This window comes from Pseudorasbora parva, chromosome 11 (assembly GCF_024679245.1).
Source record: "Pseudorasbora parva isolate DD20220531a chromosome 11, ASM2467924v1, whole genome shotgun sequence".
NCBI classification, from domain to species: Eukaryota; Metazoa; Chordata; class Actinopteri; order Cypriniformes; family Gobionidae; genus Pseudorasbora; species Pseudorasbora parva.
Window position 1 is genome coordinate 40200535 of NC_090182.1, and position 27512 is coordinate 40228046.

Below are 27512 nucleotides of genomic sequence, written 5' to 3' on the forward strand. Positions count from 1 at the left end.
AGCCAGCCACTAAAAGCACTACAATCTTTCTGGGCACTGAGAATGTGATGTCAGAGTCTACACAGTCTGCTCCACCATCTAGGACATCTCTGAGACCCTACTGCCCCTACTGCGACAACAGTAAGCACTCTCTCAACCAGTGTACCAACTTCAAGCAGCTTACTAAAGACCAGAAACGAAGCTGGATCAAAGACAACAACAGATGTTGGCGCTGTGGTAGAACTCATAAGTCAGCAGAATGTAACTTAAAAATGCGTTGCAGACAGTGTAACAGTCGACACCTCCTGGCTCTGCATGACATCAGTACTGGAAAACCAGAGAATCCAAGGCCGGTTCAAGACGAAACTGCTGATACCAACACCTGTCTGCTCAACACCATGAATGAGATTCTCCTGATTCATAAGCCACCTACCAGCCGAAAGGTTCCACTTAAAATCAGCAAAGTGATTCTCAGAAATGGGAAGAAGAGGATGAACGCATACGCAATCCAAGATGATGGATCCGAGAGAACGATTCTCCTCCATAGTGCAGCTCAGCAGTTGGGCCTCAAAGGCCAGCCTGAAGACCTTCCGTTAAGAACAGTCAGGCAAGAGTTACAAGTTCTCAGAGGAGCAGCAGTCTCATTTACTATCTCCCCTACCGCTCAGCCCGCTAAACGGTATCACATCAAAGGTGCCTTTACTGCTCAACAGCTAAGCTTAGCAGAACACTCACACCCAGTGAAGAAGCTGAAGGAGAGATATCGACACCTTAAAGGGCTTCCATTGCACGATTTCGAAGCGGTCTGTCCTGTGCTGCTCATTGGGTCAGATTACCTCCATCTGATCACTCCTGTGGAACCAGTAAGGCTTGGCCCTCCAGGGGGACCAGCAGCTATAAAGACACGTCTCGGCTGGACATTACAGGGCCCGGTCCAACACTTGTGGAAGGACTTGACTGAACAACACTGTTTCTTCACTTCAGTTTCGTTCCCCGAATCAGATCTCTACAAGCAAGTGGAGAAATTGTGGCAGATGGACATACTACCCTGGCGCAATGAAAAGATTTGCATTCGGTCCAGGCTGGATCAGGAGGCGGTGGAACTTCTGGAAAGGGAGACAGTAAGGGTTGAGGTGGATGGCATCAAGCGATACGCCACCCCTCTTTTACGAGTCAAGAACATGCCCGAACTCAGAGCACCGAGAGAAGCAGTCTTGTCGCAGCTGAGGGCAACAGAAAGGAGGCTGACAAGGATCCCAGAGCAAGCAGCCGCTTATACTGCAGAGATTTCAAAACTGGAACAAGCAGGCTATGTTAGGAAAGTGCCACAGAACGTTGAGACAGACTCTTCCTGCTCCTGGTACATCCCGCATCACATGGTGCATCACAATGGGAAAAACAGGATTGTCTTCAACTGCTCATTCCAATATCAGGGACAAAACCTGAATGAGCTTTTGCTCCCTGGACCAGTGTTAGGCCCATCCCTACTTGCTGTTCTGCTCAGATTTAGGGAACATTCGGTGGCAGTCAGCAGCGACATCAAGGGGATGTTCCACCAAATTAGACTGCTCTCAGAAGATAAACCGCTCTTGCGCTTTCTCTGGAGAGACTTAAACACACAGGAACTACCCCGAGTGTACGAATGGCAAGTCCTCCCTTTCGGGACTACCTGCAGCCCCTGCTGTGCCGTCTTTGCACTTCAGAAACATATACTTGACCATAGCCAGCCTGGAGATGATGTCCAGAATTCTGTGCGAAAATCCTTTTATGTAGACAACTGCCTACAAAGTTTCACCTCAGCAGAAGAAGCAAGATGTTTCGTTGACCGGATAAGGAACCTGCTGGCAGACGGTGGCTTCGAGTTGAGGCAGTGGTCCAGCAATGCTCCTTCAACAATAAGTCACCTGCCCCAAGATGCCATATCAGACAGTGCAGAACTCTGGATCTCACAAGGCCAAACAGACAGCAAGGAATCGACATTGGGGCTTCTCTGGAACCATCAGTCTGACACAATCTCCTACAAATACCGTGCCAAGGGCAGTAGTGAGACTACCATGCGTAACATATACAGAATCTTAGCCAGCCAGTACGACCCGTTGGGTTACCTCATCCCTTATACCACTCGTGCCAAGATAATTGTACAGCGACTGTGGGACAAAAAACGGGATTGGGACGATCCACACTTGCCCACAGATCTGTTACAAACTTGGATTGAATGGGAGGAGGAGCTACCAGCCCTACCAAATATTGTTCTTCCACGATGCTACTGTAGCCCCACCAAAGACACTGGAACAAGCCTACGAGACATACACGTTTTCTGTGATGCCTCCGAACGTGCATATGGCTCTGTGGCATATCTTCGAACAGAAGATCAACATGGGCAAACAGAGATAGCCTTCTTAACAGCAAGATCACGTGTAGCACCAAAAAAACAACAATCTGTTCCCAGACTGGAATTGTGCGCTGCATTGACAGGAGCTCAACTTGCCAAATTGCTCAAAACCGAGTTGAACCTGCCCATACGTCAAATAATTTTGTCGACCGACTCCACCACCGTCTTAACGTGGTTACAATCTGAATCTTGCCGATTCAAAGTATTTGTAGGGACCCGGGTAGCAGAGATTCAAGATCTCACAGAGCAACACAGTTGGAGATACGTACCATCCGCAAGTAATCCAGCCGATGACATCACTCGGGGAAAGAGTCTACTCGAGCTCAACACAGGAAGCCGCTGGTGCCAAGGACCGCTGTTCCTGAAAGATCCACCCAATCTGTGGCCGGAATGCCCCAGTCCAAAGGTACTAGACAATAAAGAATTGCGTAAAACAGATTCTAGTACTCTGGTCTGCTTTACATCAACTAATTTCAGTCAGTTTAAGACTCTGAAGGAGCTAATCGAGTCCATGGCTCTTCAAGGGGCGGCCGATGGTAAGCCCACAGCCAGTGATTACCGAAATGCTGAGATTGGTGTTTTGCAGCAAGCACAACAGGAATGCTTTCCATCAGAATTGGAACAACTAAAAACCAGTAAACCGCTTGCCCGCAACAGTAGACTAAGAGCACTGTCCCCAGAACTCGACGTAGAAACTAACTTGATCAGAGTTGGCGGACGTTTACGACATAGTCCCTACCTTGAACCTGACAACATACACCCTATAGTACTGGACCAAAGGCATCCCATTACCAAACTTATCATCCAAAGTTATGATTCCAAACTTTGCCATCCAGGTCCTGAGAGGGTGTTCGCTGAACTCCGGCGGAAGTACTGGGTTCTGCGTGGTAGAGAGGCCATAAAGCATCTGCAGCGAGGGTGTGCGCAGTGCCAAAAATGGAGAAAAAACCCAGAGGTACCTAAAATGGCGGACCTTCCCCCAGCGAGACTACGTCTTTTCAAGCCCGCCTTTTACTCCACTGGTGTGGACTGCTTTGGTCCCTATGCTGTCAGAACGGGTCGACGCAGTGAGAAAAAATGGGGGATAATATTCAAATGCCTCACCACCAGAGCAGTATACATCGATATCCTCCATAGTCTGGAAAGTGACTCCTTCCTTATGGCCCTCAGACGGTTCACAGCTAGACGAGGAAAACCCCATGAGCTCTGGTCAGATCAAGGCACAAACTTCAGAGGAGGTGAAAGAGAGCTAAAGGAAGCTTTTGCAGCTCTTGTTCCAGACCTTCAGAGACAGTTGGCTGAGCAGCAGATTGAATTCAATTTTAACCCTCCAAATGCGCCACACTTTGGAGGTTGCTGGGAGCGAGAAATTCGCTCATTGAAAAACGCACTGAGGGTTACTCTTGGAGCTCAATCGGTGACTATTGAGGTCCTTCAAACTGTGCTGGTGGAGATTGAAGGAATCTTGAACTCCAAACCACTGGGATATACATCATCTGATGTCTCTGATCCTGATCCGATTACTCCAAATTGTCTCCTGATGGGGCGGCCAGATGCTTCGCTTCCCTTGACAGTATACCCCCAGTCTGAGCTTGTCAGTCGGCGACGCTGGCGTCACAGCCAAATCCTAGCGGACCAATTCTGGAGGCACTACCTCAAATTCTACCTCCCTGGCCTTCAAAGCCGTCAAAAATGGCAAAGCGACACTCCAGAAGTCAAGGTTGGCACTACGGTTTTGATCGTGGATCCTCAGCTACCCAGAGCTCTCTGGCCAGTGGGGAAGGTGTCAGAAGTTTTCCCTGGAGCTGATACCAGAGTGAGAACAGCAAAGGTTCAGGTGGGAGAAAAAACTTACACTCGGCCAGCTGCACGCCTTATACAATTACCTGCCATTCCTGACTAAAGTAATTGTAAATCCATAGTAGATTAGAAGCCCTTTTGCAGATGTACATATTTCCTTGTGGAAATCTGGGGGCGGCAGTAAAAAAGGCTATGTTTTGCTGTCACTAAACTCTCTCTCTTAAATCTCCCCCTCTGTATTCTGAGGCATACACGCATACACCACACCTTGCCTGAGCCAATCAGCAGCCGGACACATGACCAGGTGATCTCCCCCACCCTCACAGAGACGGCAGTCCAGTGCAGCGGTACACACGAGACGCCTCGCTTGAGTTATGCTGAAGTTTAATAACTTGATATCGCCTTTTTGGTCAAAGTGTTGTGCGTGAATACAAAAAAACCCACAGATTAACACATTAACACGGCCCAACCAGCCAGTCTGTTGAGTGGTGAAAATAAATGGGTTATTCCCGGAAATACCTGAATCTTCGTGTGGTCTCTAATCGGACCGTCTTTGGTGGGTCAGTTCCCTGAGCCGGCAACTTGGCGTATAGAGTGACGAGCCACTTAAATCTAGAAACATTTTTTCAATAATGTCATCCAGGACATGCAGCAACATATGCACCATTACAGTATTCATCACTTATTCATCACAGTAACATCTTAAAGGTATGTCACTTTTGACCCTAGTCTAGTGTATGGAAGTAAAATAATGCCAAATGTTATTGAAACAAAAAAACTTGTTGAATTGAACTTGAAAAACAATATGCATTGCTTTACCCATTCTCGCATTTTAATGCATTGTATTTTTAGGGCTTGCATTTTTATAGGTTGAAATTCAACATGGTTGTATTTAAGCGGTGAATATTTGAATTCAAAACATTGATTTCACACACATTTTCATTATTAAAAATTTTCATCCGCATTCACCTTTCAGGATTCACTTCCAAAATATTCGGTCTTTAAAAACACAACTGATAAAATAAAATGCATTACAGCTTGAGTCTGTAAGTTTGGCTCTGTCGCCATCTCTGTTTGAAACCTGCATTTGCAGTTATTTGTGGAATTATCATCTCTACGTGGCTCCTCGGTGCGGATGAATCTAATGTTTTGAGGAGTGGGTGGCTGTCATTCATTCACCGCACCGGTGTGGACTTCACAATCACAGATTCAGCGTCTTTGAAGTACGTCCAAAATAATACTTTTCACCAAAAAATGTAGTAATGAACATGTCTGCCACTTTCAAACAACTGAGGAAATAAACATCGCAATAAATCAGAACAATTAAACAGAATAAATCTAACGATCGCTTAGCTCATGTCACATCAAACCATGCAAATTATTATTATAGTTATACTTTGTTCTCAAACTGTTAATGTTAACATCATCTGTGTATTAGCGTTACCTATAGAGTCTAATCTTTTGCTTTTGACTACGTGTGAATCTCTAGTTGTCACTGATGATTGGGGTTTGGGCCTTTCTGGATTACCATATGCCATTAATATGATGATTAAAGGTCCCGTTCTTCGCGTGTTTTCAAAGCTTTGATTATGTTTTCAGTGTGCAATATAACATGAGTTCATGTTTCGCGTTTAAAAAAAACACAGTGTTTTTCACACAATTGACTTAACTATAAAGCGCTGTTTCCTCTGTCCTAAAAACGGCCTGATGATTTCCTTGTTCTATGAAGTCCCTCCTTCAGGAATACATAACGAGTTCTGATTGGGCCAGCGCTTCGCGTGTTGTGATTGGGCAGCAGCTTAGCGCACTTTGCCCGGAAAGGTCCCGCCTCTCACCATGACGGGGAGATGCAAGCGCTGAATGTGCGCTCCACGTGGGAGAGCAACAAGACCACGCCCCCTATTTTGCGTGTTCTTGTGGCCCGAGGGTTAGTCAACAAACGGTTCTAGTGACGTCATTCATGAAGAAAGTGCAGGGGTGTAGTCCAAACCGGCCGTTCGCTGTAGGCTTTGAAAGGGAACTTCTGTTAAATAAAATATCTCGCTTGGCATTGAACTTTGAGATTTATAATTTTACAGGTATTAGTTATGCTCTAACAGCAACATTACACACTAACTAAAGTTTAAAAGATGGAATCGCGAAGAACGGGACCTTAAATTATTCCAGCTGCTTTAAAAAAAAAAAAAGGCTATAAATGATCCGTCACCTGCAGCATCCTCACATGCGAGCCGGACTCCTTCTTTATGAATGCAGACAGTGATGAATGGTGACGCAATGATGCAGACAAATGGCACCATGCTCAAATTTCCAATTGAAAGCTACAAGTACTCAGATTAAAACACAATTTTACAAGCTTAACGTTGAATCGGTACGGTGATTGTTTTGAACACTGGCTGGTTGTATATTTGCAAAAGCCTTTTTGGATCAAATACATTTGGCATTCATTTTCTTCCATACTAGTGCATAAACAAAACTGCATCCATTTTGCAAAAGAACATTTTTTTTTGATTGTGCTTTGGATCTGCGTGACTGTGTGGATGAATATGGTAATCCTGTTGCTCATAAAACATTCACAAGGCTTAAGAAATATAACCAGCTTAGATGAAAAGGATCTCAAGCTGACAAACTGAACTGAACGTGACTGTAACTATACCCATTAATAGACAGGGTAGTTCCTTAAAAAATACATTCCAGCAGTGCTCCAACATCCAGGGCTGGACTGGGGTTCAAATTCGGCTCTGGCAAACCCAGCCCATCCGGCCCATGAGTTCCCCGTGAATGTTTTTGCTGGGGTTGGGGCCTTAAATTGTAGTAAATACATAAAACCAGGACAGGGACAAAAATTTTACTGCAAATGCAGATAACAAACTTAATATTTCACTTTTGTCACACAAATGCACTTGACTGTAAAGCACCGATTTTGAGCAAGGTTGCAGTAAATTTACTGCTATTAAATTCTGTCATCATTTACTCACCCTCATGTCGTTCCAAACCTGTATGACTTTCTCTCTTCCATGAAACACAAAAGAAGATATTCTGAAGAATGTTGGCAAACAAGCCACTAAGGTTAGGCTTACCATTGAATATTGTATGAACAAAACAAGAATATTGTATGTTACACAGAAATAAATTCATTCAGGTTTGGAATGACATTAGGGTGAGTAAATGGTCACATTTTTGGGTTGAACTAAAAATCCCTTTTAAAAACGATCATATTTAAAAAAAAAAAAAGCCTGCTATGCCAGATTACCAGTCCAGCCCTGACAACATCCATAAAGAAATGAACCTTCACAATAATATGGCTTTACAATGAACTCGGTTAAAAAAATACCGTACTCACCCGTTGGGTAATAAACAATCTCCACATCATTTACATTTCAAATCCCTAAAGTTCTCCCCGTCTCCAAAAAGCCAATCCAATGTTGATTCTGGTTTTATTACACGCTTCATTGCCAGCGGACTCTCCTCTGTTCAGCGCTTGTTTAAAACCAATGATTCTCCGGAGGTTGGAGATTTAGAGAGCTCCATATCAACCTTTCTCACTCTTTATGACAACTAACCTATGCCACTCCCACACCATACACACTAGCCGGAGCAACATTTCTCCATTTACAGTCATTTCCTGCAAAAATCATCCCGTCTGATCAAAAATATAAACACTTAAAATATGCTTACCATAATGAATCGGGGTAAGACAAAAACACATTTTGGAAAAAGGATTGATGATGTATTGACTTATTTTTTCTTTTAAAATTAACAAAATTTAAATAAGTTTCATAGTGTACCTATATTGAATTAAATTAATGTACACTATGTAGCTTTTATTGAAATTAAAATATCATTCTTTCTCAACGTACTTTTTCTTAGAAAATTCAGAATTTGAGTCCCTGCACTGTATTTTAAATAATGTGATAAAAAATAAACACTGATGAAATTATATTTAAAATAAATATATTTAAAAAAAGGGACTACATGGTTAAAATGTAGGTAAATATGTGGATAAATCAACATAATTCAACTCTGATATGGGTAAAAATGTTTTTTTTTTTTTAACATATAAAATATTGTTCTTGGCACACGAAAGACGAGAGTGCTCTAAATATGATGTAGTGCAATTATATTTTCTATATTTCATCTTCAGCCTCATAACATTCATGTAAAAGGATTGCAATCAATGATTATGAGAGGTGATAATAATTTAAGAATTTAACTACTGCAACCTATAGTTATAATATTTAAACCCATTAAAACTATTAAAATCATATTTTCTAAATATTAAGGGGGTGCATCACCAGCAAAATGTTATCATTAAGCAAATGAAGTGACCATAAAAAGAGAGAAAAGCTTGAATGTTTCTATGAAAAATATCAGTTTTCTGACCGTGATCCCCACAAATGCATCCATTAGTTTCTCATGTATTTACAACATACTTAGAAAATATATAATGTAATTTATTCATTTGGTTAAATCTGGTTTTCCCATACAGAAGTTGATCACATTAAAAAACATACAGATGTGCGCTTCCATTCTGGACAACCAATCAATGCTTAGCTTATTGTGTTCATTTCACAGGGTCCTGGAGCAGAAGTGAAACCACCTCTGAGCCCTTTTGATCAAAAATATTTCAGTAGCTCAACTAGTAGATGTAGCCATTGAAGTCTGAGGTGTTCTTAAGAACACACCCTAAAAAAATTAAAACATTAAGGCATAAAATGGCGTTTATCTTTCCCTTGTGAGTCTCATAAAAATCCCTTATTCTGTGCTCATTGATTTGTCCATGTACTTTAAATATTCTTCCTTCGAAAGCCATTTCTGGCATGTTGTATTAGTCTCTTAAACATTTCCCATAATAAAAAAATATCTATTTCCTTAACCATCCTCTCAAGGTTCCAGCAGAGTAGTTTCCCATTGGTTTGTGCTGATGAAGGGAGGGGCCACAGGCGGAGGGGGCGGAGCATCCTCTTCATAACTCCGAGGAAGAACAGGGAGGATGAAAAGGAGTAGAGGGAGTGATCAGCTGCAATAAAGGAGAGTTTGTGAGCAGCCACAGAGGAGATGTGCTGATGGAGAGGTTATCATAGAACCTGTGTGAGGATGATGATGATGATGATGATGATGAGCACAACAGCACCAATCACACCCAGTATGATCATCTTCTACAAGAGACAAAACAAACACGATCCATTAATCCAACAGCAGACCTTCAACCCTTCACCATCAGAACAAACACCAGACACCAGCCCAACAGAACCATAACTCACAGAGAACATCGAAATAAACACTACAACTAAACCAACAGATGCCCAGAACACCCCAACGCCCAAACAAGACTAGAGAAGGACTAGAGGAGATGGACTAAAATCACTGTCATTACAGCTTCATATCTGCATAATAAACAAACACCCACAACATTCCCAACTCCAAAATCTTAAACACATTCGTCTGAAATTTACTCACCAGACTTTATTTCAGACCTACAGATAAACCCACTATTAAAGCAATAATGGCCAAAATCACCAAAACCACAGACACTATAATAATTGTTTTCTGTGAAGAAAAAAAAACATGTACATAATGGTTAGCATCTCCTTTAACATTCAAGTAACAATTAAACAACTCATTCAGACATGAACTGACACATATCCACTGACATTCATTTCAGGACTAAACTTGCATTCATGGAATAGATAATGTTTAGAAAAATGGCATGGCATGGTAAAGGAAGGAAGGAGGAGGAGGAGAAGGAAGGAAGTTAGGAAGGAAGGAAGGGGAAGGAAGGAAGGAGGAGGAGAAGGAAGGAAGGAAGTAAGGAGGAGGAGGTGGGAGGAGGAGGAGGAGGAGAAGGAAGGAAGGAAGGAAGGAAGGAAGGAAGGATGGAAGGAAGGAAGGAAGGAAGGAAGGAAGGAGGAGAAGAAGGAAGTAAGTAAGGAGGAGGAGGAGGAAGGAAGGAAGGAAGGAATTTTTTACTTTTTTTGCAAAATTTGGATTTTGAATTCTTATTTTTTTATTAATACATTTCTCTTTACAAGGATAGTTCACCCAAAATTGAAAATTAGCCGATGATTTACTATCCTATGTGTAGATGGCATTCTTCTTTCAGACAAACACAACGGGTGCTTCCCAATTCTTATTTGTGCATCCTCGTTTCCTTTCCTAGCTTCCTTTCCTCACGGCTTAGCTCCACCCCTTCAGGACACTAGGAAAAGACGCGAGGGCAGAGGAATTGAATCAAGTGAAATGATATATCCTCACTCCCTTTAACGTCACTTCAAAGCGGCGTCAGTTAATGATGACACCGCTGGATTTAGTCGGGCCTCTTGAACATTAGAGATAACTATTTATATTGTGAACTTCAACCTCCACAAAATACCACATTTGTCCATATTTTAATCAATATTACCAGAGATATTATTAACAACGAATTCCAGTTAACTGCTTTTTCATTGTAGCCTATAATATTAGTTTCTATTTGCTTCTCTATTTGTTTCTTTCATTTTCTTGTGCTTTGATATAATTCTGCAACTGTCAGGTGTTGTTATTCGACAAACTTTTGTGTCTTGTACATGTAAACATAACAATAATGATGAATAAACTGTGGCATGATGTGAAGGGGGAGGAGAATTAATGCGCGTGTCACGTTTAATCAGTAAAACACTTCCGCCAAGGATACTCCAGTGTATCCTCGCTCATGACTCCTCAGGAAGCCTCCTCACTCCTCCATCTCTCGCCTCCTCGCGGTGCAATTAGAGAACTGAGATCTCCTACAAGATGGCTGAGCTCCATCGGTTTCCGGGTCATAGGATGGAGGACGGAGGAGCGAGGAAACTGAGAATTCCTAACTGAGGGATATTGAGAAGCACCCAATATTAAAAAATGTCCGGGGGGTTAATAAAGACCTTTACATTATAACATGTTAAATTTTTATATTTTTCCTACACAAGCACTTCACTTCACTTCAGAAGGTCTTTATTAACCCCCCGGAGCCATGTGGAGTGGTTATATGATGGATAGGTGCACTTTTATGGACTTCAAAAATGAGCCGGCAATGCACTGCCTTTATAAAACTTTGAAAAGCCAAGACATTTTTAATACAACTCAGATTGTTTTGGTCTGAAAGAAGAATGTCATATACACCTAGGATGACTTGGGGGTGAGTAAATTATGGGATAATTTTCAATTTTGGGTGAACTATCCCTTTAATGAACCTTTTTATAGAATCGTACGCTATTTGTTTTCTCTTACTATAGATTTAAAAGGGATAGTTTACCCAAAATGTTTAATTCTGTCATCAGTAACTCACCCTGTATGACTTTCTTTCTTATGAGGAAAATGAAGGAAGATATTGAGAAATTTCTATGTTGCTGTTTTTTTCCCTCTCCATACAATCGAAGTAAATGTTGTTTAGTTCCTAACCAATGTTGATCATTTCAAAAACATCTTCCTTTGTTTTCCAGAAGAAAGAAAGCAGGTTTGAAACGACATGAGGGCGAGTAAATGATGACGGAATATTACTTTTTTTGGGTGTAGTGTCCCTTTAAAATAAAAACATTGATGAGTACAGAAAAAATCTTGTTATACCTGTACAAATGACAATGAAGATAATTATTTTCAGAGGCAGAGCATGTTTTTATATTTGTATATACATGTACAAACATGCAGAGATGAATTATTCACAATAAGGACAGAGAATTATGTGTCCGTTTAGATTTCATGTTGATAAGATCTAATAAGAACTAATCATTTTCTGTGGGTAGCTTTATTACTATAAAGGGTTAATCAAATGCGTTTTGGGAAATTTCAGAGAGGGTTGAGTCCAAGTCGAGACCGACGGAGTGACTACAGAAAAATCGCTTCCTTTTTGGGAGAGGGAGAGAGGTCGGCCTGCCAGCCTTCAGTCAGACATTTTTGAGGGGAGATGCTCAGTGTTGAGATGGTCATCATCTGTCATCATATCTGTATTCATTATATTACTCAAATAAACAAGATTTGGTTTTCTCTGTGACATTTTCTCCTATTTTATAAATTTTAAATATATTAAAATGACACAGTTGAGACAAATAAAGTAGCGATGAGACTTTATGGAAAGCAGGATCACTACATGTTGATGGCAGGTGGACATAGTGGAGAGTAGGCGGGTCACGCGTGTGGGAGACAACCTGGCGGGATCAGTCTCGAGTCATGCACAGTTGCGCACAAGAAAATCCCCAATCATTGGACGTGTCAATCAAACATCAATTTAAAGAATTATTAACATACAGTAAAAAACATAAAATATTTTTAATGGGACTTGAGTGGATTTGGGAATAAGTCCAATTCCTAATATGTTCACATATGAGTCAATATCGAGTCCAAATGCACACGAGTCCATGACAAGACCAAAACCATTAAAATATGGTCTTGATATCGAGTTCCAAGACCGAAGCCGAGTACTACAACACTTCTATCTGTATCATTAAAAGCAGCAAAAAGGCCAAAATTGGCATGCTAACAGATAAGCCACGGTAAGGCCTCGGTCGCACCACAAGATGCTGTTTTTCCGCACATTTCAACCCAGAATGAGTTGTGTATGTGTGTGTGATGTGTGAAATATTCTGTTGCTGTTAATATGTCATGAAAACTGAAAACATGGCTTATTGTTTATTTCATTGAATGAAATACGCTTTCAAGGCATATCTGTGGTCCGTTCTTCGTACCTTGCTTAATACATCTGAGATGATTTGAGAGATCCCATATCTTCTGATCGTGATAACTGATCTCTGGCTAATTTGGTTCTTCAAACAAATTTGGGGATTGGATTAAAATATCTGGATTAAGTTATCTAAGATTACTGTGCGTTCCTGTGTTCACTGAACAGGGCAGATCCATCGATACTCAATTTCTGGACCACAAATAGCCACAAAAAAACAAACGAATGTAAAAGTTATAATAGATAAATTATAAAAAAAGTTTTTTTTTTGTACATGATTCCCAATTATTTATATTCATGATTTTATTGTATTTGTACACCCTTTACATTTTTATTTCAAGGTTGTAATTAGCAATTCAATACATTTTAAGTCAATTTGAAGTAGATTTGTTACATGACAGCATTAATTAAAGTTGGTCAAGATCAAGTTATCTGTGCTGCATCAAGCCATCCCATAATATCTATCATCACACAAATTAATGTATAGCTCAGAGTAATGTTACTGCATGTGTGTAAGACTCCAATACGATTATAAAGTAATTATTCCATCACAAATAAATCTTTGTTTCTATAGTATTATACACCTTTTACACGACATATAATATTATTTTCAAATATACTTTTATATTATTATTATTAAAAATTATTATTTCCCCTGGTTCAGTAAGGAACTCTTGTAATAAGGTAGCAGTGGCTGGGACAGATTTTAAGTATCACCTCAAGATGTATGAAATAAGCTGCTCCTGAGCAGGTTTAAGTTTACGGACCTGTTGCTATGACAGCAAGTCCAGGATTTAGTTGAAAAAACCAAACAATCTGAGATCATGCAAAATCGTCAACAATCAAATCCAGCTAACTGAGTCAATAATATCTGTCTGCAGAGCGCCCGCGCATGCGCAGTTTCACTACAGCCGTTTCACACGGATACATTTGAATTCTATCCTAAAGCTATCTATTGATTATTGTTGCTCCTGCTGTTGTTTTTTTGCATCTGCTGTTTCTCGGAGGCCCTTCAGGCTCCTTTACTGATATAAAACAATGCTGTCATGAACACTTAAATATTTCTTTTACGTTTTTTCTCCAAAAACGAACAGCCTGGTATAATAAACACACAATGTATTTTAGCCTGGTATAAAAAACTAACTTTCCAATAGACATTTCAAAGGTTTTTATAATAAGTCTGAAGTCAAGATAACTAATTCCTCAAGTTGATTAATTCTGCCTGGGGTAAATACATAAACTTAAAAACATACTTTTAAACAGGCTGAAAATGTGAACATATTAATTTGTTGTAGACATAACCAATAAATGAATTTCATTTACATTTATTTAGCCTACTACATTTAAAATTAAACATTTCATTGTTTTAGCATTACAGTCGATCTCTAACTAATAACTATAAAATCAAACAAGTGCAATTACAATAAATAAATACATAAAAATGTAGTTTTATTCCCTTCCAGTGACGAAACATGCATCTCAAAGTTATAAGACTCTCACGACGCAATGCGCGGTCAGAACTGCTGTGGTAAAACTGTGGCTCTGCGGCTCTGCAGTCAGACCCTTCTCACTGAGTTAGCGACGTACAAAGAACAGACCCCAGGATTAGAGTTAATCACTGAGTTTGTTTGTGTTTGTGTATGCGGGACTCTAAATGTAATGTCATAGGGTTTGGACACAGTACGGAGAGTCTTTGGGGAAGGGTGGAACAGACGGGACGGGCCTGATAATCATCATAAACTCACACGTCGGGCCTCCTGCTGATATTTAGCGGCTTTTTTAGTGTCGGCAACAGCCCGCTCCACAAAACCAACTGACTGGTCCATGTTGCTCTCAATCCTGTCAATCATACCACCCTAAAATGGATTTCGGGTGGAAGAGAGAGAAGGAAAGAGAAAAAGAAGAGGAAATAGAGAGGGCAGAGAGAGAGAGAGAGAGAGAGAGAGAGAGAGAGAGAGAGAGAGAGAGAGAGAGAGAGAGAGAGAGAGAGAGAGAGAGAGAGAGAGAGAGAGAGCGAGCGAGCGAGCGAGAGAGAGAGAGAGAGAGAGAGAGAGAGAGAGAGAGAGAGAAAGAGAGAGAGAGAGAGAGAGATAGGGGTAGAAAAGGAAGAGAAAAGAAACAGCAGAAACCACAGTGACTGTTACAATAAAGTCAGACTTAGCGGCAGGTGAGGTCCGTACCTTCCGGGCTTTACTCTGATACCTTACTGCTTTCTTGGTTTCAGTCTTTGCAGCTTCAACGTGATCGACTGCTTTACCCACATTCACTTCAATGTTATCAACCATGTTGCCCTGAAACATAGGGAAAAATAAAACAATTATGCAATGAAACACATATACACTGTAAAAAAATATTTAAAAAATAAGTTACCTGGTTGCCTTAAAATTTTAAGTTCATTGAAATAAATGAACATTTTTGAGAATCGACAACCTTTATTCAAATATTATTAAAAGATTTTGTAAGCAAATTGGGTAATTGTGTGTATTTTATTTTTGATGACGCAGTGAAACATGGCAAATTGATGAAAAAATTGATGAAAAAAATGATTTATCGCATATTTTATGTCAATTTCCTTCATTGAATCAACACATTTTTATTTCGATAAACTTACAATTTTAAGGCAACTAGGTTACTTACTTTTATAAGTTAAACCAACAATATTTTTCTACAGTGTAGGGTCTCTGTCACACACAGGTGTCAAGACCGGGGCTAGTTGACTCACAGAAAAGTTAGTCCGACCCTAGCAGAGGTGGGCGTTATACCGGTTAACACAATTAACTGGTAGAAACGCGTCAACCAGTAGAGATTTTAGAGTATCCTCTCTATCGCCGCTCATGTGACATTGCTGTGCTGCGCAGTCATGAATGCTTATCGCTTGCATGCATTTTTAAGTGATGCTGTTTGAAAACCGGTGACTGTTGAAGCTCAATTAGCAGCGAAAGACAACTCATTTCAGTATATGTTCTCGCTCTTGAAAGACTGTCTCAGCGTTGTGTGAGAGAAGCACAACATGAAGCCACTGCTCATAGAGCGCGTGAGAATTAAACTGAGTGATTTTGCCATTAAAGGTCCACTGAAGTGCCTTGAAACGCGCCGCATTATTCAATGTGTTGACGTAATTTCCCCTGAAATGGCTTCAGCTGTTAGCAGCTCTTCCCCTGTTTTGAAACAGCCAATAGCGTTTCGTTAATATACAGTTTGATTAGAGCGCAAGAGCGGACCTTTCTGTTTGGTAAAGCCAGTTTCCTCTAACACTGTTTACCATCCTCTCCTCCATATCGCTTTGAAATGCAGCATTCTGTGCAGAATTCAAATGGGTCGATATGTTTGTTGTCTGCGCGGACAAGCGCATATGATCCACGCTGTGCTCTCGTGTCTGTAGTGTAAATTTAGACCAGAGCCGTTGGAGTGAGTGCACTGCTGCGGTGTGTGAAACTAACGTGAAAACTTTATTCACCTCAAATGAAAGCATATTTACACTGAATCGTTTCCTATCACATATATAGTGCACTAAGTGCCTTTCACCATGTAGAAATTAGTAAATATGTGACTAACTGACTGATTTTAGCTGCAGCGTAGGGGGCGGGCTTTAGATTCTAGAGAGCATTTTGATTGGACATAAGATTTGACGAGAAAGTGAAGTCTGCGATGATGTCATCAAAATCTGAGATTCGTTTTAACAGAAGTTAGAGACTGTAAAATTTGAATGCTTATATCTCCTAAATGCAAATTTTGTCATAGTTTTGGAACATACTAGCTTATTCATAACTTCAAGGCTCACACAGTCATACCAAAATCTAAAAAACTTAAATTTTGATTTCAGTGGGCCTTTAAATAAGCATACATATGAGCCAAGGAAACCATGAATTTGCAAGTAAGCAGAGTAATTTATGTCTTAAGTGAATGTAAACAGTCGAGAAAGAACTGAGAAACTGAGAAAGAACAACACATGAGTATAATGGATTCACTTAAAGTGACAGCATTCAAATTTACCTGCTGTCATTATTAATGCTAATCAAACAACAAAAAAGAGAGAAAATCTCTCACTGCTCTTGACTGAATCGCTTGTGTAACTTTAATAAGAAAATATGTATTTTTTTTTACACAGTAAAGACTATGCATTGTTTTTTGATTACTTTATACATTTTATGTAGTATTTTTGGTGCCTGAATTTTTTCAGGTAGGTCTATTTTATTTGTGTATTTCTTCTGTTGTAGTTTGTTATTGAAAAAGGAGATACGAATTATGAAGAATTACTGATATCCTAAAAACCTTATATAAAGCAAAACTAACTATATCCTGATTTATTTCAACATTATGGTGAAATAAAATCGGTCACATCTCCCACCCCTAGATCCAAGTATTAAACAGTCAATGTGTTTAATGAGCTGTAACTTTCTTCCTGTACAATAATGATGTAGATATATTTCTGTAGTCGAGATGTTGGCTATATTGAAATGGGCTTTCAAAAACAAGCCTGATTCACTAGAGTAAAGTGTGACAACTAACCCCGATTTCCTTTATTCAGCGCTGACACTAAGTAGAACAGGGACTTGAATAAAATTAATTAATTAGAGAAATACCACAATCTTACCTTTCAGTTTTCCTCCATAGCAGGAAGCAGTTAATAAGCAAAATAATGGTGGAATGGTCAATATTGTATCACAGCTTTTTAGATCATGTGGATTTTTTAATCATTATTTTAGCTCTGCTCCAAAACCTTGTGAACTGCCTTCTAAGGAACTAATAAGTAATTGATTTGAACCACGCCTCAGCAAATGGTCACTCATGCTCGAATTATATGCTACCATTCAAAAAGCTTTTTTGAAAGAAATTAATACATTTATTGAGCAAGGATGCATTGAACTGATCAACAATGACAGTAAAGACAATTATTAATTTACAAAATATTTCTATTTCATATCAATTCTGTTCTTTTGACAAAGAATCACTGCAGCATGACTGATTTCAACATTGATAAAAAGAAATGTTTCTTGAGCAGCAAATCAGCATATTATACCCGAGGCTGTTCATGTCCTCAGATTATAAAATATATGTTTATATGGCACCAATCAACGGCAAAATGAATCTACAGCGCTCAGGATGTGCCAGAAAATCCAGAGCTTTACAAGTAATATACCTTAATATACTATAAATAACTTGAAATGTAACATTTTACTTGACTCTGCCCTCCATTTCTTTCTTAAATGAGATGTGACATGCGATGCTGCATTAAATAGAGGTATAAAGTATACATTTGTAGCAGACTGTTCACCTTCAGTGTTCTTATGATGCTTAAAATGTTGTCAAGATAAGCAGCTCACAGGGTTTTGTAAACCCTTTTGACTTAAGTTTCTTCTAAACAAATATTAAAGGTGTAAAGGGTGTATAAAATGAATGAGAGGAAAACAGGCAGTAAGGGAAATAAAACGGAACGAACAAAGAGGAGTTAATTACACTCACATGTGAAAGAAGGGGCTGATGGGAAGTCACCCCGACCAGTTGCATATGACTTAGCAACCAAGAGGCCAAACCAACAGAACGAGTTTGAACAAAGAGGAAGAGAGGAAAGGATGCTACAGAGAACAGACATAGAAAGGCAGAGAAAGAGAGGGAAATACATGACAATGAGGGGAAAGTTAGAAAACAATGACAGTATGAAAGGATGGAAAAACAGATTTGTGTGATGAAAGGATGTGCTGTACCTGGCTCTCCACCAGCATGGCGATGTCCACAAACATGTCATGCAGTTCCTTTATGCTGCTCTCCAGACGCACAATGTCTTTGTGACGCGCTTCAATCTCACTCAGCGCTTGTTTAGAGATCCCAGAATCCACAATCTACAACACAAACAGCATGTTCATCAGGATGTAGAAAGAAATATTCATATTCAACAGATTTTGGGAGTGTTTGTCCTAGTGAAAAAAAACATACCAAAATGTATTTCAAATCCATTCATTTCATACCAAGTACACTACAGTCCATATTTACAGACATATCGCTTGAGACTTACTGATATACACAGATCAGGCATTACATTATAACCACTGACCAGTAAAGTGAGCAACACTGATTATCTCTTCATCACGGCTCCTGTTAGTGTGTGGGATATATTAGGCATCAAGTGAACATTTTGTCCTCAAAGTTGGAAGCAAGAAAAATGGGCAAGCATAAGAAACTTGACAAAGGCCAAATTGTGATGGCTAGACGACTGGGTCAGAGCATCTCCAAAACTGCAGCTCTTGTGGGGTTTTTCCAGTCTGCAGTGGTCAGTATCTATCAAAAGTGGTCCAAGGAAGTGACAGTGGTTAACCGGCGACAGGGTCATGGGCAGCCATGGCTCACTAATGCATGTGGGGGTCGAAGGCTGACCTGTGTGGTCCGATACAGATGAGCTACTGTATCTCAAATTGCTCAAGAAGTAAAGCTCACGGCTGGGTGTGTGTGTCACTTACCTGGAGAACACATGGCATCAGGATGCACTATAGGAAGTGGGCAAGTCGGTGGAGACAGTGTGATGCTTTGGGCAATGTTCTGCCTGCCATCCATGTGGATGTTACTTTGACATGTACTACCAACCTAAGCATTGTTGCAGACCATGTACACCCTTTCATGGAAACGATATTCCCTTGTGGCTGTGGTCTCTTATAGCAGGATAATGTGCCCTGCCACAAAGCAAAAATTGTTCTGGAATGGTTTGAGAAGCACAAAAACGAGTTTGAGGTGTTGAATTGGCCTACAAATTCCCCAGATCTCAATCCAATCGAGCGTCTGTGGGTTGTTGTGAACAAACAAGTCCGATCCATGGAAGCCCCACCTCGCAACTTACATGACTTAAAGGATCTGCTGCTAACATCTTGGTGCCAGATACCACAACGCATCGTCAGGGGTGTAGTGGAGTACATGTCTCGACGGGGTAAGGGCTGTTTTGTGGGGATATTAGTCATAATGTTATGCCTGATCGGTGTGTAAACATTATAATTAAACTTTATTTGAGTACTTTATTTTACAATGCATGTTTCTTAATATTAAGCCTAAAATGTGTTTAAATATGACTATTAAAGGATAGTATGATAGTATGAAGTAAGGATAGCAACTAGTAAGGATAGGATGAACTCAGTGTTATAGTCTTTAAATGCAAGATATTTAAAGCGTGCCTAAAGTACACTTGCAACAGTTCATCTTTAGCATAATCAAATATACTTCAGTATAGCTATAGTTAGAACATTTCTGGATAACTAAAGTGCATTAAGAACAAAACAAGTTGTTCTAATTTAGCAGACTTTAAATATACCAATTATACCAACAGTACAATTGCAGGATATTTACATTAAGTACATCAATATGTAAATGTTTTTATAGTACACTTATATTTCAAATACATTTTAGTATATCTATTTTTCATTAGGATGGGTTGACTTGATCCATTGACTTTAGGACACCGTAGAAAATGGTCACAGGTTTAGGGGCCACATTCACTAAAAATGGTCCGGATCTTGAGACACTAACATGTTACGTGTCTCATTATATGTCTTGGTCTGAGTCTCAAATATTATTATATTATGGTCATGCTATGGTCTAAGACAAAGCTTTCAAACTCAAATTTTCACTAGCCTAGTGGTGCTCACCTAGCCTAGAAATCTAGATTCACCCTAGCGGCAGCAAATCTAATCTGCCGCGAGTGTCGTCTAGCAACTCTCAATACCCTTCTGAGCTGTAAAAACCAAACTCTGGTCAGGCCAATCACATCATGTATAGAGTCGGTGGGCGGGGCTTAACATAATGACGCAGAGTTGCGCTTGCATGCTTCTAGTAAACACAGAAACTGGCGAACGGCGGTCTTTCGAATCAGCTTTGACCGCGACTCTGGAAGACTTGGAGTTAAGCTTTTCTCTGAGAAAAGAACGGCACTGAAGTCATTTTTAAAAAGGGAAGATGTGTTCGGAGTTTTGCAGACCGGATACGGCGAAAGTTTAATCTTTCAACGAGCTCTGCGTCACCTTCGTTGCTCTGGTTGGTTGTAGCGCTATCCTATCGCGTGCAGAGGGAGTTTGAAAGACAACCGTTTATCCCGCCCCTCGGATTGAGCCCTGTTTATGGTGAGTTCCCAGACCAAACATCTTGATGTGGGTCTGGCTTGTCAGGCTAGTGCTCACCATCTGTGACCAGCTAAACAGTTCACAAAAAATACCTCAGATGTAACCAGCGTTAAGAGCACACTAGTTTAAAAGCAACATGCTACATTGTTCTTTCTAATAAAAAGTAACCATTGTAACTTCATATGAAAAGTATTGCGTTTGCATTACATTTGCATTAATAAAGTGTGTGGGTGGGCTACTTCTGCATTGATGCTATGAGATAAGGGTGTATTTATACAGCAACCACAATCACAGGAAACAATGAATCACTCAAATGTTACATTTGTGACAAAATATTGCTAGCTGCGCTGATTAGGCCGGCCAGAGTCAACATATTTTAATCATGTTTTTTTGTTGTATTGGAGGTCATTTTGTGCCACCAATTTGGCAATGTCAAAGTTTTTTAAATAATTATTATTCACATTTTTCATTTTTAAATGTAAAATATTATTAAAATTAAAATAATACAATTTCAGGATTCCATACATGTTGCTCAGTTTCTACCGGATTAAATATTTTAGAGCTTGACATAATTTAAAGGCACAGTATGTAAGTTTTCCCATTAGAGGTCGCTTATTCAAAACAAAAGCGTAGCTTGATAACGCCGTATGAGCGAATGAGCATGGAATCATGGCATTAATAATGACAGTTGTAGTCTCAACTCTTCACCTCCACAGCCAGTGGATAGGAATCCGACTGACTTGGGCAGTAATCGTGTTCATGAATAAGCGAATGTATTACAGTTTTATTAACCTTATGGTGGTATGAAGCAGGCCGGCCCGAGGCTGCTGGAGTAAATGCTAATGAGAGAGACCTGCGATCTGAGCTTGTATTCTGCTTATTCTGCTGTCGGCCGCTTCTGCTCTTGATGATGGATGACTAAAGGACTGTTGCTAAATGACATGCAATTCATTTTAAAATATATTCTATGACGTGGAAATCTCTCTTTTAGATTATGCTGTTAGCCACTTGACAAAATGGTGTTGACTCTGAGGCATAGTAAAACATGTTACTCATGTCAAGAAAACAAGCGATTCAAACAATAAGATTAACCGTGTTGACTGTATAACAACGATTAGTCTTCTGTTGATAAATGTATATCCAAACATTTTCTCATCTGTCTAAAAAAACACATACTATATTAAAGTGTCATGGTGTTTCCATGGTTTCTACGGAACAAGGGAAACGTGGATATGATGTCATTGACATGCAATGCACGGACACGGTTCTGGCCTGGTTAAAAATGCTGATTTCTCTGGATTTAATGATTGATGGAAATGTTTGGGATAATGTATGAATACAGGTCAACAAAATATTAGGGTGTCCCTGACAAAGGATTTACACATTCGAATCAGAATTGTCGGATCTCTCTATGGTCAACTGGAAGTCAAATCATCTGTGTGTGTGAATGGTTTGGGAGGGGTACGACAATAGTCAGCAGGAGGGTAAAACTATTTTTATTTTCCTTTACACAGTGCCCACTTTTATTAAACTTTTAATAAAGCGATCAAAACTGCCTGCCAACTGACAATGGCTTTCTTATTTAGGTTTAATAAAAGGTAATGTGGTGGATAAACATTCAGAAAACGTTTTCTCATAATATTTTAAAGCCATGATCGAAATACAGAACATCACACAATATATAAAAGAACATTTTGATAAATAAACCTAAAAAAATACCTGCCTAGAGAGGAAAAGAACACTTTGCGAGTGTTTACATGCACGTTCTTAAGCCGACTGTGCCTAAAGGAGGACGCACACCGGACGCGAAGCTCAGCGCCCTTAAAGGGGTCGCACACCCGCGAAGATTCGACTGTGAGATCGGTGATCGAATCCGGCTCCGCATATCGATGCATCGAATCTTCAACTATTCAGGGTCACCCCTACAAAATATATAACATTGTTCTAGTGATTTGTGATTTTTAAAAGATATTTCAAATCTAAAAAACATATATATTGTGCCTTAAAAAAAACATGTTCATTGTAAAAATGATGTTTTAATATTTTATTAATCTACATGACTTAATAGAAATCCCACTTTTAAAACTAAGCTGCCTCATATATCCATGTTTCCCAAGGCCGTGGGAACCCTGGTTCTTCACAGAACTCCGTTATCAACGGGGGTAAAAAAATAAAATAAGAAATAGGTTGATTTGTAGTTGTTTTAGCTTATTTTAAATTATATTTTAAAGACCCCCAGTGGTGTAAATCCAGTTTTTAATGTTGTTTAAATGTCTTTGTCGTGTTTTTAATATACTTTAAGACAGACCATGAGCAAATTCATCATTGTCTCACAGTTTGAAACCACCCCTGTTTCCTTCCCATCATAACTTGTAACCAATCCCATCAATCTTTGGGGCGAGGCTTTTTCACTCATTATTTCTAAGGATGCTGATTTTTAGAAGGCAGTGATCTCATCTGACTGAGATGGTGAGCGAGAGCATGGTTTGTGTATTTGATAATGTAGTCAAGGTAAAGACAAATCTGATCAATTACTGTTATGTGTCGGCTTTTATTCAAATTCTTAATGGATTATATCTATGGGAAAGCGTTTTGAACTGTTGGTCTTGACTCCAGCTCAGCCCCACACACACACATACACACACACACACACACACACACACACACACACACACACACACACACAATGAATGCACACATTACCCCGGCAGTGAAAACAGCGGCGTTTCCTCCCTCCAGCATCTCCTCCAGCTCCTCATCAGTTGTGGCTTTACCAGCTAGAGCCAGAAGCAGAACAAAAGCCAAAGTCAAAAACAGAAAAGGGGAATAGAACTGCATCAGTTTGACACGCTTGAACCACAAGCCTGAGAGAGAAATGTGGTGTGTGCTGCACACTGTGAGGCTGAAGTCATGTTTAATAAGCTCTGTCTCATGATCTGGGCCCGTATTCATAAAGAATCTTAATGCAAAGAGGAGCTCCTAGTGACAAAAATTTAAGAAATTTCTTAGAAATGTAGGCGTTTACTCTTAAAATTAACTAAAAAATCCTAGTAAAGAATAAAGTTAACTACTTAACCCTTAAAAGAGGTCTTAAGGTCAAATTTGTTAGGAGCATGGACGAGGACTTTTAAGAGGCTTAAGAGTTTCTTTAGCAGCGGAGAAAATGGCAGAAAGACAAAGAAGGAGAAGAAATATGTTGCAGACAATGGATGACAGTGAGCTAATAAGACGCTATAGATTAGATCGTGCAGGGATCATGTTTGTGACGGATCTTATTAGAGACATGCTAACATCTCCGACACAGCGCAGGAATGCCATAGTGCCAGAAATGAAAGTATTTGCTACATTACGATATTTGGCAACTGGGAAAGTGCAACAATGCAGCAGTGATGATTTAGGTCTGTCACAAGCTTCTGTAAGCAGAGTGATCACACAAACAATTACAGCACTTTCAGAACCTCATATTGTGTTACAGTTAATTTCATTTCCACTGGACATTCCCACCTTGCAGGCTCAAAAAACTGCATTTATGAATATAGCAGGCTTCCCTGGTGTTGTCGGAGTAATCGATGGAACCCACATCTGAATTATTGCACCGTCGGAAGACGAGGACGTTTATGTTAATAGAAAGAGTGGAACAATAATGTAACAATAATGTGGAACAATAATGTTTATAATTCTAAGCCAATCAAATACCTTATATTAAATTAACAGCATGGTAAATAATAAAAGGATTTATATATATATATATATATATATATATATATATATATATATATATATATATATATATATATATATATATATATATAATGTGTGTGTGTATGAGTGAGAGAGAATGGTAAAATAGAACAATTTGCACTTGTAATTTCAAAGTGAAGGCTTAGAATAAACCCTATACTTAAAAGTGCTCGTTTTTTCCCCTTTTTGGACAACCAACCAATCACAGTCTTCAAAAGATTGTGTCATACATAGCAACGGGGTCAGCCCCGCCTCTTCACTAAGATAAAAGTTTTTGTATTTTCCTTGCTCAGAGTTGCTCTCAAATCAGCCCTGAATAGCTCTTAAGCTAAGACTCCTACGTAAAGGTTTTTAAGCTAAGTTAGGAGTTTTCTGAGAGGACTCTTAGAATCTTTATGAATACGGGCCCTGGTGTTTAGTCGGGAGTGAGTGTGCGGGCGACACTTACTGATCTCTAATTGTCTCTGAATGCGACCTTTGCTTTTCTCTCTGAAGTCCACCTGAGCTTCATTGTATTTGGTCATCACATCAACAAACTTCCTGGAAAGAACGGCGTGCTGGCGGGGCAACATTAGGGCAGAGTTAATTGAGCATGTGTATTTGTGTGTGTTATGTGAGTGGGATGTTGACTCACCTGTGATTTGCGTATTCTCATGTCTGCCGATACTCTTTCTGCTTCTTCTGCCTCAAGATTCCTTTCAATGGCTATACGGACACATACACACATGGCAGAGTTATTATAGTTCATTACAACTAAGACTAAAACAACTGACTAAAACAATTTCAAAACAATTGAAAATAAAAGTTATATATATATATATATATATATATAGACATATTAAAAAAACTTGTGCACGTGTATATATATATATATATATATATATATATATATATATATATAATTTTAGATCCAATTATTCTCAATTAATCGATTTGATAGCATTATTGAAAACAAATCCAAATTTTAAATAAATCTATAATAGTATCGCAATGCTGCTGAAATAATATTTTCACAGGGTACAGTGCATTAAAGGTGGATAAATGTCTTAACATTATTCTGGGTCAGGTGTGTTTGAAAAGCCAAACCTCATTTTGTGTGCGTCTTAGTTCTTTGGCCCGATGACAAAAAAACAAAGCAGGCCAGCACACAAGTAAGGAGACTTACTCTTCAGTTTGTTACGAGCATTGTTTGCCATTTTCTTGATGTCGTTAGTTAGCGCCTCCAAATCATCCTGCGTTTCTGTTCACAGAAAAAAAAAGAAGTTAAAGGGAGGTATCTGAATGGAGAGATGAAAGGAGATTACAACAGCACTTGTTTGTGCATGTTTTTTCATTGTTAAACACTCCCATAGGAATATTTTATTACTCAGAGGTTCCTCTTTCACAGCTCAGGAGACTTAATGGAGTTCTGTTTCATATCCGGCTCAGCAAGGGAATTGAAAGAGTTTAATGTTTTTATGCTCAGAAATCGTTCTAAAATGATGATTTACTGCTAAAGAAACATTTATGATTATTCGCAATGTTGAAATCAGGTGAGCTAATTCATATTTTGGGGAAACCATGATAATTATTTTCAGGATTCTTTGATGAATAAAACACTCAGAACATTTCTTATAAATAAAAATATTTTGTAACATTATAAATATCTTTACAGTCAATTTTGATTTAATGCATTCTTGCGGAGTAAAAAAAACTTTGAATGGCAGTGTATCAAACCATTAAATTAGATACATTTATTACTCAGTATTAATTATAATAATACAACTAATTATCCAATATAATCTAATATAATGTTAATATACAACTGTATTAGTACATGTAAAAAAAAATAAAGGGTAGGTTCACCCAAAAAAAGACAATTCCTCAAGGATTTACTCTGCCTCAAGCCATCCTAGGTGTATATGACTTTCAATCTGAATACAATCTGAGTTATATTTTTAAATGTCCTGGTTCTTCCAAGCTTTAATGCATTAAATAAGCCTAAGAGGCATTATTCAGAAATTCCAAAGACCTTTTTTCTTAAGACAGATTCAAAAGTTTGCCTTATCTTAAGTTGGTATGGTGAATTTTTAAAGAGCGGTGATAGAAAAGGTTCTGGCTTTCTCAGTTGTGGTGTGGTTTGGCAGCTCAGATCTGTAATATAGTGTGGTCTACCTAAAAAAATTACAGGTTGTGCTCATCCCACCATCAATGACATTTATGTCTCTTCATACCTTTGCTGAGAAAAAGGACTAATGATTCTGAACACACCTGGCTGGCTGGACACATCTTAACCCCTATGCCTTCAGGCAGACGACTGAGAGCAGATAAAGCTAGGCCACACATGTTTGAACAGCACTTATAGGATTGTTCAATAAGTAAATATAAAAGAATATGTATAGAATCGTATTGTAAAGTGTTACCATAATTAATCATTCATATGCACTGATGCCACATTTACACTTGCTGTCCGGCCCTGCTACGGCATATCACTCATTCATTCATTCATTCATTCATCTCTCAGTGTCTATTGCTGTCCCAATTCACCTACTAATACTACGCCCGATTACATTGAACTTTCAGCGCTGTAACTTTGCAGATACTGTTTATGCTCAAGGAGCATCATTAAACACTAAAGTTAAAAAAGTTAAAATCGCATGCAACCACCCCTTTAAGAATCACCGGCCTGCCGACGAGCTTATGTTTTGGTAGCCCGTCTGGAAAACACACAGCCCTGGGACATTGGGCTTTGCGATCCCTGGGAGTCTGAACCCAAATCGCAATGAACCCAAAAATAAGGGATTCCGGCCTGTGACAGCATGCTGGTATGCTTTGT

At 39.2% G+C, this 27512-nt stretch overlaps 1 protein-coding gene across 10 annotated transcripts in view; it reads right to left on the bottom strand.

Annotated features, from left to right (window-relative positions):
- stx3b (syntaxin 3b) overlaps window positions 1-27512 on the bottom strand; it is a 61357-nt gene that overhangs the window by 7493 nt on the left and 26352 nt on the right. For 2 of the 10 annotated variants that reach the window (XM_067457936.1, XM_067457941.1), the window contains exons 4-8: window positions 25863-25937; window positions 25332-25402; window positions 25146-25254; window positions 23660-23733; window positions 18563-18697 (exon numbers count right to left, since the gene is read on the bottom strand). In XM_067457936.1, coding sequence (XP_067314037.1) covers window positions 18563-18697; window positions 23660-23733; window positions 25146-25254; window positions 25332-25402; window positions 25863-25937 — 464 coding nt within the window. Of the gene's footprint in view, window positions 1-8601; window positions 9836-15037; window positions 15149-18320; window positions 18434-18562; window positions 18698-23659; window positions 23734-25145; window positions 25255-25331; window positions 25403-25862; window positions 25938-27512 lie in introns of those variants that run through there. The other 8 variants (XM_067457937.1, XR_010908410.1, XR_010908409.1 and 5 more) reach the window with 8 other exon arrangements.